The 18,889-nt window shown below is 39.6% G+C and overlaps 1 protein-coding gene across 1 annotated transcript in view; it reads right to left on the bottom strand.

Annotated features, from left to right (window-relative positions):
- Positions 1-18,889, bottom strand: part of LOC107660666 (T-cell immunomodulatory protein-like) — a 156,619-nt gene that overhangs the window by 91,530 nt on the left and 46,200 nt on the right. Inside the window, exon 8 of the mRNA XM_016450054.1 lies at positions 10,973-11,054. Within this exon, the coding sequence (XP_016305540.1) occupies positions 10,973-11,054 (82 nt within the window). The remainder of the gene's footprint in view (positions 1-10,972; positions 11,055-18,889) is intronic.

The raw sequence follows: 18,889 nt of genomic DNA, 5'->3' as shown, positions 1-18,889 counted from the left end.
GGCCAGCTATCCAGTGCGTTGTGATTGGCCGAATACCTCAAGCGTGTGACGGAAGTGTTACGCCCCTTACCATACTGTGATGCCGTGTCCCGGCCGGTGCGACGAGACAAAACCAATTAAACCCATTACAAACGAGGGATTTGTTTTATCCAGTGGGGACATATTTACAGATTATAATGATTTATACTGTGTTTTTACGCGTTGCGTTGCGTATCGCGCCATGTAAACATAAAACCATGTCTGCATTTGTGATCGGAGAAACGACAAACAAGTGCTACTCTACACTGCTCAAAACTCACGTTGAATCATCAGTGGCAAATTCTTTAAATATGAAAACGTACTTACAGGCTGTGAGTCAGAACAGCCGGCATTGTAGTCTACTCTACCAGGATCAGGAAACAGTCCTCCATAAAATGCACTGCACACCTCTGAATATTTGGATTGAACTGTTTGGATTCAACTGTGTGTTGTAAATACAACTTAACCACTGATTTCTAGTTGTGTCCTCTTTTGGAAGGCCAAACAAAGTATTTTCGCTTTCGCAATGAAACACACAGCGTCTCCACGACATGGCGGCGGCGGCAACAATACTACAGTGAGAATAAAAGTTACACCTTCTTTCTTTGCGTGAACAGTTGTGTGGCGTTATGCAAATCTTCCCACACAGTGACGTAGACATGTGGGGGCGTTTAAACGAGGTGTTTTAGGAGGTCTTAACTTTTATAAAGAATATCTCTTTGGGTTTGAGACTTTAGTCTTTGCAACTTTAGGGATCTTATCTATTCACGAACAGCTTGTAACAATCCAAAGAGAAAGGAAAACTTGAAATTGCATCATATGACCCCTTTAAAGCCACCTAATATAAAGTGTGACCGTGAATTCTCTTGGACATGATAATAAAAGAGATAAAATCTGATATTGTGACAGCCATAATATATATTTTAAATGTACAGAGACCAATATATACTCTGCAAGAAAGATGCACAAAGAAATTTGTACAGATAATTTTGCTTTACAAAACCCAGTTAATAAGCTGAATGTGACAGTGGTGAGAATGCAAAGTATTCTTGAATAGATATATGCTGCAAGAAAAGAGAGACGAACAGAATAAAATAACTCTGACCAGTCTTTGGAAAACAAAATGAAACGAATAAAGTCATTCAGTCAATGTGTTATTTTTATTGTGTTTTGTTGTGTAAATATATTTAATTAATATCTTCAGTTATCAACTTATCTCTCATAGCCCTAAAAAATATTTAGCAAAATACTAACCTACAGTTTGAATTAATACAGTACTTAGTATGTTAAATAAGCCATTTTTTTGTGTGCTGATCCCCACAGTGTAGCTGACTTAAAAGTAGGGATGTTTGTTCTATACAATATAAGCAAAACCTCATACATACAGTATCCCTTTATCACCACCAATCAGAGTGGAGCTGCCTTCCATTCTTGAGATAAAAAATCTATGCTGCTTTTGTTTTCTGTATTTTAAGAGCTTTCTCTCTCAGTACGTCAGCAGAAGGAGAGACTGAATTCGACTGTGTGTCTGTTTGACAATCAAAGCATGTGTAATCGTACAGTAGGAGTACGAGCCAGTTGCTTATTGCCACTAATGACTTCAGCTTCCTGCTATACAGTACACAAGCACACGTCTAGTAGCCGTAGAAAAACAGCAAAAGCCCTCCATGACACACACAAACTTCTTTATGTCATGATGACTGGGAGTTAAATGCCACATCACATTACATGTGACACTAACTTCAAGCAAGAAAAAAAATGGTAAAAGAGGACATCTCTGCCATTTGCTACCTTCCTGACAGTGCCCTAGTATTGACTATCATTCAGCTAATGAATAATGCATTTGGCTGTCACATGTAAAAAAAAGAAAAGAGCAATTACCATCCTGATAGAGCAGATGGAGAATTTTGTCTAACATATGTTGTGCATTCATAATGACACATCCATGTCAAGACTGACTACATTCTGACAGTGCACATTCATGAATTATAATACTTTTGCACTGTACATGTGTTGGAGGGTGTGACTCTTGCAGTTCTGATCAAGCCTCATCTGGATTCTGAACTGGATTTTAGTATGTGGGGTATGAGTGGTTATGAACGAATAAATGAAATGCATTTGTCCGCATTTCACTCCGTCTCAAATCGCGCTTGCGGAAAGCGCTTGAGAAACAGTGTCTCTTCCGTGGCTCGGTACGCTTTCAACTCGTTTTTTAGTCTCGAGCAAGACTGTACGACATTCACATTACATGATTTGACAGATTTTTACGTATAAAGGGCGACAGCGGAACGCATTAAAAGAAATGATCATTTATGTTTTCATAATCACTGGCCAAATTCAAAAACGAAGCTTAAAATTAAATCATCTTTTAGAGCAAGGGGGCCCCCTGGTGTTTCGGGGGTCCTACGCAGCTTGCGTATTTTGCGTATAGGGAGGATCGGCTCTGCAACAATTCCTTTAACAGCACCAAATTTTCCCCCATTTTACACTATCGTTCAAGACTTTGGGGTCGGCATGTTTTTGAAAGAAGGCTGCATTTATTTGACCAACAATATAACAACAATAATATTGTGAAATATTACAATTTAAAATAACAATTTTCTATTTTAATATATTTTGAAACAATTTATTCCAGTGATGGCAAAGCTACATTTTCTGCAGCCATTACTCAATTTATTAGGGCCCTATTTTAATGATATAAGCGTATGGTCTAAAGCACACAGCACAGGTGCACTTAGGGCGTGTCAGAATCCACTGTTGCTAGTTTAACGACGGGAAAATGGTCTAAAAGGGTTGTCCCTATTCTCTTAATGAGTAATGGGTGTGTTTAGGGTGTAACGTGCAATAAACCAATCAGAGTCTCATCTCCCATTCCCTTTAAAAGCCAGTTCCTCTCGCGCCATGCTGGATTCGCTAATTACATGGCAGAATTTGCAAGCAGAAAAATGCTTCTCTAGCAAGGAAACTTGCAAGGATCTGTTTGTGCACGAGGTTAAAGAGTGTGAGAAGACCATTTACGGGACAAGCCGGATTCCAAGGCTATCCATTATGACATGTAGGCATTCTTATATTTATGTACACAATAATAATAACCTTTTACATTTTAATCCTTTATTTTTTCATATTTAAAAATGTTTGTGTGCTGCTGCCCTGTGTGTGTAATAAGAGAAGTGTACATGCGTTGTGGACCCGCCTATAGGCGCATATTACTAATGCGCTCTTTAAACAACAAAAAAAAATTGCACCATTGACTTTAGACCAGGTTTTAGTTGGTCAATGGCGCAGTCTATTTAAGTTGCCTCAAAAACGTGCCAACAATGCACCTAAACACACCTCGTTTTCAGACCAGCACGCCCATGGGTGGTGCAGGACGTGAAAGTGAAAACTGTGTCGTGATGATACTAGCAAAAAAACACTTGCGCCGGGTGTATTATACAAGGTTCTTACACCTTTTCCAAATTCAAATTCAAGCACTTTTCAAGCACTTTCAAGGTGCATTTTCAAGCTTTTCCAGCACTTTAAACTGTGGTAAATGACATGTTTACACACACACACACACACACTTGAGTTTTTCACATTAAATCAGATGTTATTGTGCTATTAAAAACCACCGGTCTGGATAGCATATAGCATTGCATAATATAAATAGCCAACATACAGTATATAAATTATAAAATAAAAAAGAAAGAAAGAAAGAATTTACAGGGTATCTGCAGGATTTTTAAAATAATATTTAAGGCTTTTTACCCTGCAAAAATAAAATAAATACTGTATGAGTGGGATAGGACAATGTATATTGTAACATATTAAACCATAAAATGACTTCAAAAAACATGATTTGCAGTTCCTACAGGTTTTCACAAATAGAAAGAGTTGTATAAAGTAACAAACCTCAAATTGACAAACCTCAGCCTTTAAAATATTTTTTTTAAACAAAGGAGGAACGAGTCAAAAGTATAAAGACTTTTCAGAGGATGAATTTGCATTTTCAATAAGCCTGTCTACTGTTTTTGTTCAGAACAAAAAGCTAATGTGCCTTCAAAAATAAAAACAAATTAGACCGTAAGATGTGTGCGCTTTAAATTAAAAATAATCTTTACACTTTTGACTCATCCCTTTTCTTTTCTTTTTTTCTTAAAAACAGTTTAAAGGTGGGGTATGTATTTTTTCAAAAACGCTTTAGAAAACTGAGCCGGGCCGAGTACCAAAACAAGCTTGTAGCCAATCAGCAGTAAGGGGCGTGTCTACTCATGATGGGGACGAGAGAATGCTCAGTGCACAGGATGGACATTAGCCGAGCCGAGCGACGAAAAAACGTCTGCGGAACAAAAGAAGGCGGGTTGTGTACGTATGTGTGGGGCGGAGCTATCAAAATAGGGGCGAGACCCTTTTGGGGTAGGGGCATGTTTGTTTTGGTGATTTGAAATATCAACATTGGCTACCAGAAATCACTTACCCCACCTTTAAAGGCTAAAATGTGAGGTTCTGTCTGACAAAGTAGTGTGGCGCTTTTGGAACTGCATGAATACAGCTGTTTCCCCAGTAATGGCTGTACACAAAGCAGCGCTGGCTCACAAACTCTACTTTATCAGACATTATACTGTACGTCGGTGAGATGAAACGATAATACCATTGAAACTTCTCTCAAGGCAGTTGGTTCACTTCAGAGATGCATTATTATAAAAACACCCGCGCTGCGTTTTGACTTTGAAATGTTTATTTTATTATTTCACTTTAATCGTGACAGTCTTTAACATAGTTTAACTGACCATGGGCATTTTTGCTTACCTTTTACACGTCTTGAAAGTGCAGACTCTCCCACAAAAAAGCAGACTTTACAGGAGACTTACATTATTTTAAACATAATTTGTATTTGTCGTTTTCAAGCCAACACTGACTGAAGCAGCAACCTCCCGACATGTTTTTATCTCCCGCTCTGCTCCATCAGAGGGCGCGCGTCAATAAAGACAGACAGATCACACTATAGCCACACAAGCAAGTCGAGTGGAGCTGTTTTCATTTTATGCAAAAAACATTTTGTCTAGAAAGTGAACTAACGTTATTCAGTAATAAAGCAAATTATTATAAAACCAAAGCAATTGCAATTTCAAGCAGTTTCAAGCACTTTATCCAAAATTCAAGCACTTCTCAAACCTTGAAAACACTTGTCAAAATTCAAGCATTTTCAAGGATTTCGAGATAGGGCCCTTAGTCTTCAGTGTCAAACGATCCTTCAGAAATCCTTCTAATATGCTGATTTGGTGCTCATGAAACATTTCAGTGGATTTTTATTATAGGATTTTTTCAGGATTCTTTGAATAATAGAAACAGCATTTATTTGAAACAATACAAATGTCATTAATGTCACTTTAGATACATTTAATCCATCCTTGTTGAATAAAAGTACTAACTTTGTTACAAAAAAAAAAATACCCCAAATTTTGAAAGGTAGTGTAACATCACAAGGTCAAGTTTTTTCACACAAAACCAAGTATATTTGTTTGTTTATTCCTTAGTGTCAAAAATAGTGCTGCCAATAAAATCAAATTAGTGTTGTGATTTCAAAGTGGTCTTTAAAATGCTGCGGAATCAGATCTCCAGTTTTTTCTGACAATAGTTTATTACCTTGTGTCAGTGAAATCGAAGAAATTATTTTACGGCCGATTTAAACCAGACCACGAGCCTTTTGCATGCAGTGACTGCCATAACTGTTTTGCTGGAGTGTTTGGAGCAGAGCAGGATGGCTGGAGAACACTAACGGAGAGAGAGTGCGCTAGAGGAGAGGAGCTGAGAGAAGAAGGTCACTGGGGTGTATCTTTGATCTGCCACTTAGGTGCGGGACGGAGAAGAGAGCCGTGCCATAACTGACAGCCAGGAGTGTGATCAGAATAACACCCATTTCAAATCAAACAAGCGGACCCTCCCTTTTCTCCCTCCCTCGCACATATACTCTGACTCTCTTCCCACCTTCCTCCCACCTCCTCTCACTTCTCGGGAACAACATATACCTTTCACCGCATACCACGTTCCTTTCATTCAGTTCATTTGAAATGAGGCTTTGAAGTGCCTCGCACTCACAATTTCTTTCACCGTAGGTCAAATTTAACACGTATCTCTGCTCGCAGGTGCCGCAAACCCAATTTTTTTTCCTAATTAAATGCCGATTCAAACATTAGCAGTTAAAAAGGTAGAACAAAAACATAAATCAAGGCTACTGCTTTGATGATATTAAACCATTTAAACCAAACCCACGTCCCCGAGGGCCAAGCCTTCTGCTGTTTATAGAAAGCGACACGCGGCGGAACCTATGCTTTCAGTGCCCACTCAAGCCAACCGAACGTATAATGTCAGGATGTGTTCTTGGCTTCAGAAGAAGCCATTCACTTCCCATTACCACCCACTTAATGGGAGCAGCATCGCTATGATTCACCTGTATTGCATGTGTGTGTGAGGGGGTGAGAATGCTGCTGGAAATGGTGTGTTTTTGTCTTCACCCCCAGTGTCCATCCGCTGCCACGCTTTATCCTGTCAAAGACGATCACCATCATGAAGCTGCAGCCTGTTCCTCACACCAAATCATCTCATAATGACTCTACAGGCTCCTACACTCACACACTACTGCAGCTAATTGGTGCTGACAGTTTGATGCCTGCGTGCAAGTTCTAGACGGTGGTGAAATGCGCATGTGGTAAAGGAAGTTAAAAGCTTTGGAGGGAACCTAAAAACAGAAAAGGAAGATGGAAAAGGACAAAGCGGAGACAGATGTTGATCATTAGGGTTCGGCAAAGATCTTCACACTCCTGTCTCCAGAGCAAGCACCTGACACTAATCCAATAAAGCCTTTTTTCTGTGTGAGCCACTATTATTGACTCGGGTACGACGGCGCATACATGTAGAATAGGGCTGCTCTAGCATGCACGTCTCTTTCCATCCCCAACATCATTTATCATCCTAAATCACAGTCTACAGCTCATTCTCTCTCTCTATATATATATATCTTTCAACTCACCCAACCTCTCGCTTTGCATTCCAGACCGTCACTGTGACATCATTTCTGTGAAGCAGTAAAGGTCAGAGACGATGCACCTCAAAGGTTTAAGATGTCATAATCATAGGGCAGCTTACAAAGGCCATGTATGTCCCAACATCCTGCTTACCAGGCAAACAGCATTGCTTGAACACCAGAACACAGTGTAACACAGATTTCACCTACACATGAGGTTATATTTCAAGGTTTCCTTTAGAATGGGAAATTAAATACAGCCTTCTTTTGCATTTAAGTGAAACACAGTGAATTTGTTTTATCTCATATGATTAATTTGTCACCTTCCAATGTCACATAATGAAAATCTCAGCTGCTGTTCACTATAAAACGGCATTAATAGCTGTGGTGGCACTAATACTTGTGGTGGCTTGTCTTTCCTAAAACTAAAAGGCGGTAATATACTACACGATTTTTGCCCCGATTTTCCGCCGATTTACTGTCTAGAGAAGATGATTCTAGTTGGCAAAAGTCAGAGCCAGTCTGCAGATTTGAGTTGACAGATTTCATAGAAAATTGTGTTAGTGTATGATGGTGTCAGACTCAGATTTTTTAGCTTCAGACTATAATTCCATCCAGTCGGAGGATATCAAACATGTTTTTGCCGATTTTAGAACACATATCGCTTTCATTTGTCACACATCTCCTAGCAACAAGGCACGCGTTTCTGCATGAGTTTGTTGTGATTGAAACAACTGGTAGTAACGTCTGGTAGTGTGTGATCCTCAGTTGTTTAGTGTATGATGGCCAGTTTTTCCCCTGTGACTATTACGAAGTCGGTAAGTATAAGATGCCCAGTGTTTTAAAATCTGGTCAGATTTTAAAAGTCGTGTAGTATATTCCAGCCTTAAGAAGGTTGTTTGCTTTCTTGTTTTTATTCTCAGGCCGGCTATGGACCTTATTTTGCACAGTGGAAATAAGCTAATTTATTTGAATCTGCAAGACTTACGACTCATTAGCAGCTTTGCTAATGAATTGGTAAATAACTTATTGGTAAAAAAACTTGAACCTGAAAGTGCAGTAAATGGTAAAACTATTTGCACTACAAACCAGTGCGTTTATAATTATGATAATACTTTAAAATAATATGATTAAAAAATCTGTTTGCAATGTAAAGCAGTATTACAGACTGATTTTACATGGGTAAAATAACTGGAAGTGAATAATACCGGAAGTCTCATTCAGTCCGTGTCCGTTCTTAACTTCTTACATTAAAAAAAGTGCATTCAAAAGGCGGCCAATGATTCAGTATGCAAATAAATGCAAGAAAGAAGGCTAATTGCAATTCAGTATGAAAATATTTAAGGGGTGTCATCACCGTCAGCTACATTACCAGTGCTAAACATTCATGTCAATGGAGATTTTTCCAAAAAAAAAAAAAAGTACCACACTTAAGGGTGCAGCAGTTCATGCCAATTTTATCTGCAGAAAATGAAGAATAAAAGAAAATGAGATAACAGGAATTCAACAGCTGCTTAAAAAAAGTTATTTTAGTATAATTGAAATACTATTATAGTTTTGTATTATTTTGAATACGTCTTTATTTTTAAAATTTCTATTTCTATTTTAATTTTGATTAAAGTTTTAGTAATTTAGTGTTTTTGCCATTTCATTACTTTTATGTCTTTAGTTTTTATTAATTTTCATCTTAAGTTATTTTAGTACATCAAAACTGAAATGAAATAAGGTTATCTTTTTTTTATTTCCGTTAACATTTATTTTATTTCAAGTACATTTTTTACGGTTTAATTTCAGTTAACTATAATAACCCTGATGCCTACAGTCCTCAAAACGCATAATAACCACCTGACTGATTGGGAGTCAAATGAAAACCGCCATCCTGCTTAAAACTCACATCCTTTGAAGCTCTTTGCTGTGAAAACACCATAACAGCTTGAAGTGACATTTTCCAAAATGACAAGAGAAAGAGATCAGAGGAAACAGATTATAGAGTGCAGAGAAGGGCTCTTGTTTGGGCAGATCAGTTAGCTTTGAATATAAAGGCCAAGCTCCTGAGATGCAGCTCACTTGAACACATTCAGTCTTAGGTCATTTCTCTTTGCTTATCAATCATTTATGTTATGTGAGATTTCACTGCCGGTGCCATCCCTGCTATCAGTGGGATGCTTTTGGAAAGGGGAAATTTGTATTGTTAATATTTAATAGGATTCCACAGGAGCTAATATTCAATTTGGCGCCATGTGTGTGCGTTGAAACTCTGTTGCGCATGTATCGCCGTTAGAAACTCAGGGCTACTTTCAGATTCGGAACTGCATAAGAATTGAGCATATTATGCATGAATTATCCCAGAAATCACAGCCAGTGTTTGGTTGTACTGGAGTGCATGCATGTAATGCCACCTCTAAACATAACACAAATGGGCTGCACACAGCGATATGCTACTACTCACCGAAGTCTACGAATGCAGATTGACCCACTTTCTTAGCATTCTCCGGTGCCTTTACAGACAGGGTTTGGGCGAAGTTCCCATCCTAATGAACAGAAAGATTTAACAGGATTAAAACACGCGCTTTAATTTCATTTAAAAAGTAAATTTCCTTTCACGCAGAGTTTACAACTGTAGAAAAAGAATCCTGTCCTTGAGCAGCAAGAAAAGACGCCTTAGCGGATCCGTCAGAACAGAGCTAATAATTTAGTGCATCAGCCACTGTGGGCATGAATGAGAGGAAGCCTGTACTGACACGTGTTAGGGATCATTGCTGGGCATCTGTACTTCCTGATGGACATTACGAGACAATGCAGCAAGACAAAACAAATGTGTGGTCTGACAGCCTGACCAGCTGAATTTAAAGGGGAAGTTTCAATCTGATTGACAGCGCATGAGGCAGTGGGGCAGAGAGAGCAGGAGGTAACAGACGGCAGACGTGTGGTGTAGGTGTGGACTGAAGGTGATTGGCAGGTTGGCAGCAGTGGTCACAGAATGACGGCTAATTGGAGTACGGAGGGGTCAGAGGGCAGGGTAAGGCTACTGTGCACATTGATTAGCCCGTGTAAGTCAGAGCACAGCATGGCACCGGTGATCAAAGCGCATCTTGGAAACCCACTAAGACAGGAGCTTCAGAAAAGCCTGGGAGACTCAGCCTACATGCTGAACACAGGCCTCCACACAAAAATGCTGTACAGCGTACTGACTGGCCACCACAATAACGTGAAGTAGACAGTAGAGAGACATACATTTGACAAGGACCAGATCAAAGCCACATTACTATTGAATGATGAGTCATTCGTCATGGTAAATGCTCACTACATGTCTTACAGGATACGGATAGAGAAGACACGTAGAAGAACATGTCAGAATGAATGAGAATGAAACGAACAGAAGGACGCCAACAGAACAAAGAGAAGCTGAGACCCAGAGCTATACTGTTTTATATATCACCATCATGAAGCTGCAGCCTTCTGTTAAACTGCTTTAAATTACTTTTTTCCCCGAGTGCAGAGAAGGGCTCTTGTTTGGGCAGATCAGTTAGCTTTGAATATAAAGGCCAAGCTCCTGAGATGCAGCTCACTTGAACACATTCAGTCTTAGGTCATTTCTCTTTGCTTATCAATCATTTATGTTATGTGAGATTTCACTGCCGGTGCCATCCCTGCTATCAGTGGGATGCTTTTGGAAAGGGGAAATTTGTATTGTTAATATTTAATAGGATTCCACAGGAGCTAATATTCAATTTGGCGCCATGTGTGTGCGTTGAAACTCTGTTGCGCATGTATCGCCGTTAGAAACTCAGGGCTACTTTCAGATTCGGAACTGCATAAGAATTGAGCATATTATGCATGAATTATCCCAGAAATCACAGCCAGTGTTTGGTTGTACTGGAGTGCATGCATGTAATGCCACCTCTAAACATAACACAAATGGGCTGCACACAGCGATATGCTACTACTCACCGAAGTCTACGAATGCAGATTGACCCACTTTCTTAGCATTCTCCGGTGCCTTTACAGACAGGGTTTGGGCGAAGTTCCCATCCTAATGAACAGAAAGATTTAACAGGATTAAAACACGCGCTTTAATTTCATTTAAAAAGTAAATTTCCTTTCACGCAGAGTTTACAACTGTAGAAAAAGAATCCTGTCCTTGAGCAGCAAGAAAAGACGCCTTAGCGGATCCGTCAGAACAGAGCTAATAATTTAGTGCATCAGCCACTGTGGGCATGAATGAGAGGAAGCCTGTACTGACACGTGTTAGGGATCATTGCTGGGCATCTGTACTTCCTGATGGACATTACGAGACAATGCAGCAAGACAAAACAAATGTGTGGTCTGACAGCCTGACCAGCTGAATTTAAAGGGGAAGTTTCAATCTGATTGACAGCGCATGAGGCAGTGGGGCAGAGAGAGCAGGAGGTAACAGACGGCAGACGTGTGGTGTAGGTGTGGACTGAAGGTGATTGGCAGGTTGGCAGCAGTGGTCACAGAATGACGGCTAATTGGAGTACGGAGGGGTCAGAGGGCAGGGTAAGGCTACTGTGCACATTGATTAGCCCGTGTAAGTCAGAGCACAGCATGGCACCGGTGATCAAAGCGCATCTTGGAAACCCACTAAGACAGGAGCTTCAGAAAAGCCTGGGAGACTCAGCCTACATGCTGAACACAGGCCTCCACACAAAAATGCTGTACAGCGTACTGACTGGCCACCACAATAACGTGAAGTAGACAGTAGAGAGACATACATTTGACAAGGACCAGATCAAAGCCACATTACTATTGAATGATGAGTCATTCGTCATGGTAAATGCTCACTACATGTCTTACAGGATACGGATAGAGAAGACACGTAGAAGAACATGTCAGAATGAATGAGAATGAAACGAACAGAAGGACGCCAACAGAACAAAGAGAAGCTGAGACCCAGAGCTATACTGTTTTATATATCACCATCATGAAGCTGCAGCCTTCTGTTAAACTGCTTTAAATTACTTTTTTCCCCACATCAATCTACACTTCATACACCATAAAGACAAAGGAAAAACAGATTTGAGATAACTTTATTAAAAGTTAATAAGCTTTTTATTGGAGAAAAAATATTAAAAAGGAAAAAACTGAAATAATTATATTGCATAAGTATTTATACTCAGTACTTGAAGCTGAAGCTGAAGCCCCATTCGCTGTAACTGCCTCAAGTTTTTTTGTCGGTATGATTCAACAAGCATTGCACATCTGCATTTGGGTATTTTCTGTCCATCTTTGCAGATCCTCTCAGGCTCTGTCAGGCTGGATGGCTCTGTCATTTTAAGGTTTCTCCAGAGACGTTTGTCTGGGTTCAAGTCCGAGCTGGTTGAGTCACTCAAGGGCATTTACAAAGTTGCCCATAAGCCACTCTTGCATTGTCCTAGCTGTGTGCGTAGGGCTATTGTTCTGTTGGAAGGGGAACCTTCTGCCCAGTCTGAGGTTCTGAGCACTCTGAACTAGCTTTTCATTATGGATATATTTCCTTCTACCGTGACAAGTCCCCCAGTCCTTGCCGCTTAAAAACACCCTCCACAGCGTGATGCTGCCACCACCGTGCTTCACCACTGGGATAGTCTTGGTCAGGTGATCCAAGACATTATTGTTTGTAATTGAGGTTTATCAGACCAGAGAATCTTGTTTCTCACAGTCTGAGAATCCTTTAGGTGTTTTTTTCTTCTTCAAATTCCTAGTGGGTTTTCATGTGTCTTCACTGAGGAGAGGATTGAGTCTGGCCATGCCGTCATAAAGGCCATACTGGTGGAGTGTTGCAGTGATGTTTGTCCTTCTCTAAGTTTCTCCCATCTCCATATACTCTATAATCATGGATAGTTTGGCCAGCTCTACGAAGAGTCCTGGTTGTTCCCAACTTCTTCCATTAAGGATTATGGAGGTCACATGCTCCTGTGAACCTTCAATGCAGCAGAATCTTTTGTAGACGTCCCCAGATTTTTGCTCAACAAAATCCTGCAGACCATTCCTTTGACTTCATGGCTTGGTTTTTGCTCTGATATGCTTTTTCAGCTAGCCCTAATTTACAGGTATGTGCCTTTCCAAGTCATGTTCAATCAATTGAATTTGCCACAAGTTAACACCAACCAAAGTGTAGAAACATCTCAAAGATGATCCAGCAAAACTGACATGCTCCTGAGCTAAATTTTAAGTGTCACAGAAAAGAGTATGAATACTTACGCAATGTTTTTTTAAAATAAATTGCCAAAGATTTCATAAATTCGTTTTTTGTTTTGTTATTATGGTGTATAACGTGTAGATTGATATGGAATAAAGTCATGTAAAGCAGTTTAACTAAATGTTTAACTCCCAACAGCATGTGTTTCCCTGTCATTCTCTGAGTTCCAGTGTGTTTTCTCCAACACAAAATCACTCCCCCCTCCACTCCCACCAACCTGTAACTGACCATAAATCGCTTCATTACCTCCAGTACCATCTGAGGCTCAGTCAGCACAAAACACCTCGGTCTAATCACTTCAGCTCGGCCAGATGCAGCATTTCTGTCAGCTTTCAAAGTCTTTCAAAACCAAGATGGCAGGGTGGTAATTGGTCTCTTTATATGTGATGACACATACTGCTTTGGATCACAATTTGAGAGGGGAATAGAGGAAAAATATAAAAATATACTTAAAAAAAAAGTCTCTGTGAATCTTGCTTCTAACATTATTTTTAAATAATAAAAATGAAAGGTTTTGTAAAGAAACAAACTGGGTCACATGAAACATTGAGGTGGCACATTTATTTAATCTTATAATATATAAAATATCCCATTGTGTTTATAAAATATTCACAAATATATGCATTCTTTAAAAAACAGACACATTTGGCACCATAATGGACTAGGTGTGTTATTTTTGTAGTGGTTGTCCCACTTGATAAACGGAGATGGTTTATGCGGCAGCTCTTGGCCTGAGGGATTTGTTCATAATCCTCATGAAGCACAAAACTCAAGTGCCTCCTTACTTCTGTGTGGACAGTGTTTATCTATCTCCACTGAAAACTCCCTTGAGCCTTCGCTCTGAAACTGCAGGCACGCATCTGGCGGTCATGTATTATATCGATTGGTGTATGATTGCGGGAGGCAGTTCAACTGTAATGTGATTGTGGCTTATGTAAAGATAATGGTGACTTGACTTGCTCACCCTAATCTTCTCAGAGTAGAATGAGGCCATGTTGAGTCACAGGGTCTGTCTCATTGGATTGATTGAACACTGATGTTAATAGGAAGGGGCTGTAACTGTGGCATGTTGGCCTCAGGGGGTTGTGAGTAACTGTGTGTGTATTCCTGGAGAATGGCTAGATAGAATCAATGTTCTTAAGGGGCAGTGACAATCAATTTATTGATGTTTCACAATTAAAAAGATTTAGAGAAAATATCACGTGAAACGTAAATTTTAATTTCTAAGCACTTATTGCACTATTGGTTCTAATTTTGCTAAGGCTTATTACATATATAGCAGGTCTCCTCAAAGCAATAGTTCACCCAAAAATGAAAGTTTGAAAACCTGTATGATTTTCTTATAGAGATATTTTGAAAAACATCTTTTTTTTGTGATCGACTTTCAATGTATTAACAAAAAAAACATTCTTCAAAATCTCTTCTTTTGAGTTCCACAGAATAAAGAAAGAAAGTTTCAGAACAACACAACAGTGGATTTCATTTTTGGGTGAACTATAGTATGAGTCTATGACATAAATATATTAGCAATTTTGCGGACTTAAACCACCCTCCAAACACATGGCAGCTAACCTGAAGTCAGATCATGCACACATATTTGCAAATTATTATTCAAGTTTCTGTTGGTCTGGGGCTGAATTTAGATGATCTTATAGACAGGAAATGTTTTACAGTCATTCTGATCTTCCCTTGGAATTGTAAAAGCTATAAAAGAGGATGCACCATAACATTCTCTGAGGGCTGTTGGACTGAGGCGTTTTGCTAATGCTTACTAAATGCTGAACCTCGCAGTTTGATGATCATTAGCAAACAGAAAGCATTCTGTTATAAAAGGCGCTATGCATTTTAAGAAATTTATGGAGTGAATAGCATTAATTAATTGTTGTTTTTCAACAAAAAAGCTCTTGCTGCTGTGCCATAACCATGTTAAATCCCTGTTTAACAAGTAGAGCAGAGAGAAAACTTCAGAGTAAATAAATAGAGAAGGACAGAATACATCAGCCTCCCTCTGGTCTCACTACATGCTGGTATTTTAAATATATTGTACACAGGCAGGGCTGCACGATAATGGTGAAGGTAATAATCACAATCATTTTTCTCAAAAATTATAACCTAGATTATTAATCATGATTATTCTCATTTGATTTTTTTAAAATCAGAATTATTGCACTTTCAAATAAGCACAAATCAAGAGTGTGTCAACTCATATACAGGGTTTATTCTACCACATCTAGTTTCCTGATTTACTTCTAAACACATTCAATACTTTATGAAAACTGGTAAAACCTCAAGTAGCTTCTCTCAAAATCTAAATCTCAGTGAAATTCAAAATATGAATTCCAATAATTCCAAATTACATTAACAGTTTTCTATAAGAAAATAAAAATAAAAAATGCGGTTGCTCAATAAATTCATGTGTCACAGACATAGTCAGAGCAAATAAGACAAGCAACTTTTGTGAAGGAAGTAAGACTGGCTGTATTGCACATTCATTTGATGAAAACATCAAAATGGAGATCGCTAAACTCCAACATACAAGTTTGTTGTTGTTTTCAGACATTGTCTTTTTTTTTTTTTGTTAAGTGCAGAGAGAGCACACGGTTGCCAGATTGGGAAATTGCATAAAACACTGGGTGGAAAATGTATCTATATTTAAGAAAAGCTCTGATTGTGGCATTTAAACTGCTAACATATGGCAAACCCAAGTTTGAACGTTTGTGGAGGCTTGTTACCAATGCAAAATAATGGAAATGTCAAATGAAAAAAAAAAAAAAAATGTCAGCATAAATAACAAGTGGGCCAATATTGCAGACAATTATGGTTGAGAAAAATCAATTGTGATCATGATTTAAATACAATTAATTGTGCAGCCCAAGAATATAGAGATATTTGTTGATGACATATAGAAGCACACATTTCTCAAAACGATCACATGAATGTTACATTTTTGCAAATACTTTTATCCAAAGCGACATGCATTTAAGGTACACATTTCATCAGCACTTGCTTTCCCTGGAAATCAAACCCATGACCTTGCTGTTTTACTGTTTGAATGCTATGTATGCTGGGATAAAAGAGGAACTTAAGCTATCATGTGTGCTGACAGGAACACAACGTTACTATCTACTCCATATTCATCCACAGAGATCTGAAGCCCCTGGTAGTATATACATATTGTAAAGCGAGCACATAAAGAGGGTCTGATTGAGGCTTTGGATTGTAAATACAGGCTGCAGGTTGATTGTGTGGCTCCTGTGCGAGCAACACAATGCGTGTTTAAGTGCCGCAGTGCACTGATTGAGTTTTGGTGCGGCAGCCATGATTGGGATCACAAGCGATTGACATGCGAGCAGGCGCAACTTCAACCGGTGAACGTGTGAGGACGCATTAATGCTACAAGGGCAGCCATAATTACACAGTCATGGTGTTTTCACCAAACGGTGGGCTAACTCTGTAACTTGAGCTCAGGGAAAAACAAATAATTCACCGAGCTAAAGAATCAGAGGGCTCATTTTTTTCTAGCTTGTTTGTTTGGTCGGGCGGCTCCGTCTAGCTGCTAAAATGACTGATGGCGTCTTGTATTACAGTAATGACTTTGCATGCAGTCTACAGCTGAAGCTTTTCAATTTAAACAAACACTGGAGCTGCTGTGTGCGCGTGTGTGTATAATCAGGGCTGGGAATAAGTGTTTAAGGAGAGCGAGAGGAAAGTAATTAAAACAGAGTGTGCTACAGGAAGCACAGGGCACTGGCCTGTGACCAAAAACTGTTAACTCCAAACCCTCACAGTAAATAGTGGCTGGATTACTGCGGTTTTACTGGGAGACATTTCCCTGTGAGGTATGTGTGTGTGCACAAGTATGATTCTGAGGGGTGCTGTGTGTTTGTTTATGTGTGTAAGAGTCAGTAATCAAAGACTAGTCACCAATCAGCTGTTTTTCATTCGGATCCCTTAAGCCTCTTTCAAGGAATACGAACTAAGCAGAGTTTAAAATGGCTGCTGCCTCAGATGTGATTAGCAATTGCACATCGCTCCCCCTCTTTAATCATCCACCCACTTATCTCCTCCTTTTCTTTATTTCCACCCTGCCTGTCTTTCTTCACAGCATGTCATTGTATCCATCCCTGCACTTCTGTCACCAGCCTCTCGCTCTCAGAATGAAATGATGAGGCGCCCTGCAGGAGGAGGAGAGGCGATCTAACTGGCGACCTCCGTATCTCTGAAGCACCATCAGCGGCGGAGCACCACAGACTCATGCGACGCTGGAAGAGAATAGAGGGCAGTGGAAATGCTTCTGGAAAAGCTGCGGTGCTTCGAGACTATGCACTGACTATCCACTGACCTTTTACAGTCGGCTTGGGTCACTGCGGCACATTGCAATTCTCTCTCTCTTGCTTGCTCGCATTGTTCAACTATTTATCATCTGCTATTTTTGTAGTTTCCCACCTGCTCAGAGATGCTCCTTTATGAAAGTCTGTCTCAACTTCCTTCACTTCTTCACCTTTGATTTTTCAAGTTTTTCTCCACTTTAAGTCTTTCCATCCATCTTGCTGCCTGTCATCATGCTTTCTTTTTTAGAGCCCTCCTTTCTTTCCCTCTATTTTCTAACTCTAATTTGACCTTTGGATCTTTGTTCTTCAGGCTCTTACACATTAAAGGGGTGGTTGATTGCGACTTTTTTAAAGTTAGTTAGTGTATAATGTTGTTGTTTGAGCATAAACAATTTTTGAAAAGTTACGACGCTGAAAGTTCAATGCAAACGGAGATATCGTCTTTTAAAATGATGGCAGTTTAATGCCTACAAAAATGGCTGGTAGGGACTACAGCGAGTTAGGTCCCAGGTTTGTGACGTAACAAACCCAGATAAACCCCGCACCCGGGAACATGCAACAAAGGGGGCAAATGGATTCACAAGTTTCAAAATCAATGTTCTAAAGCAGCGGTTCTTAATCCTGTTCCTCGCATCCCTTGCTTTGCACACACTCTGCTCTGCATCTCTCTCTCTCTCTCTCTCTCTCTCTCTCATTCAGGTTATCAACTCGTCACAGCTCCTTCAATGAACTGTGTTCCAATTATATACACTTTATGTGTATAGACAGACAGATATTTTTTCACATAGGTATGAAAAGTGTTAAACATGGACGCGCACATGGTTGCCGTGCTGTATTAAAGCTTTAATCAGGATAAAACCGTATATTAAAAACTAACATAAGCAGAAGCATTTACAAATAACAGCATATCTAAAAGTATGAGACAACAACAAACAAAAAACATACCATTAAGAGCCGTGTGCTTGCACAGGTTCTGCGCGATCCTCTTCACTAATATCCTCTGCGTCTCAATCGGGCTCAAATTGATAAGCAATATTGGTGACGTCATTGTTTACAATAAAACCGGAGCACATGCCACTAAGGCGAGGGTCGTGATGTTTAGACGCACACTGGCAGTTAAGAGAATCACAACACACTGGGCCAGCTAACCAATCAGAGCCCATTGCGTATCTCTGAGGGAGGGGCTTCATAAAACCAGGAAATCATCAGCACATTTTTATAGGAGAAGGGACAGAGCGGTGTAGAATAAAGGTAAATTATGTGAAAAATAATGTTTTTTAAAAAACTAAGCAGTAACACATGTTATGGCGCTTTTCCACTGCATGGTACGGCATG

The sequence above is a fragment of the Sinocyclocheilus anshuiensis genome, unplaced genomic scaffold, assembly GCF_001515605.1.
Source record: "Sinocyclocheilus anshuiensis isolate Anshui unplaced genomic scaffold, SAMN03320099.WGS_v1.1 scaffold1879, whole genome shotgun sequence".
NCBI lineage: Eukaryota > Metazoa > Chordata > Actinopteri > Cypriniformes > Cyprinidae > Sinocyclocheilus > Sinocyclocheilus anshuiensis.
Note: the sequence above shows the minus strand (reverse complement) of the source record. Positions and strands in the feature narration are given on the sequence as shown.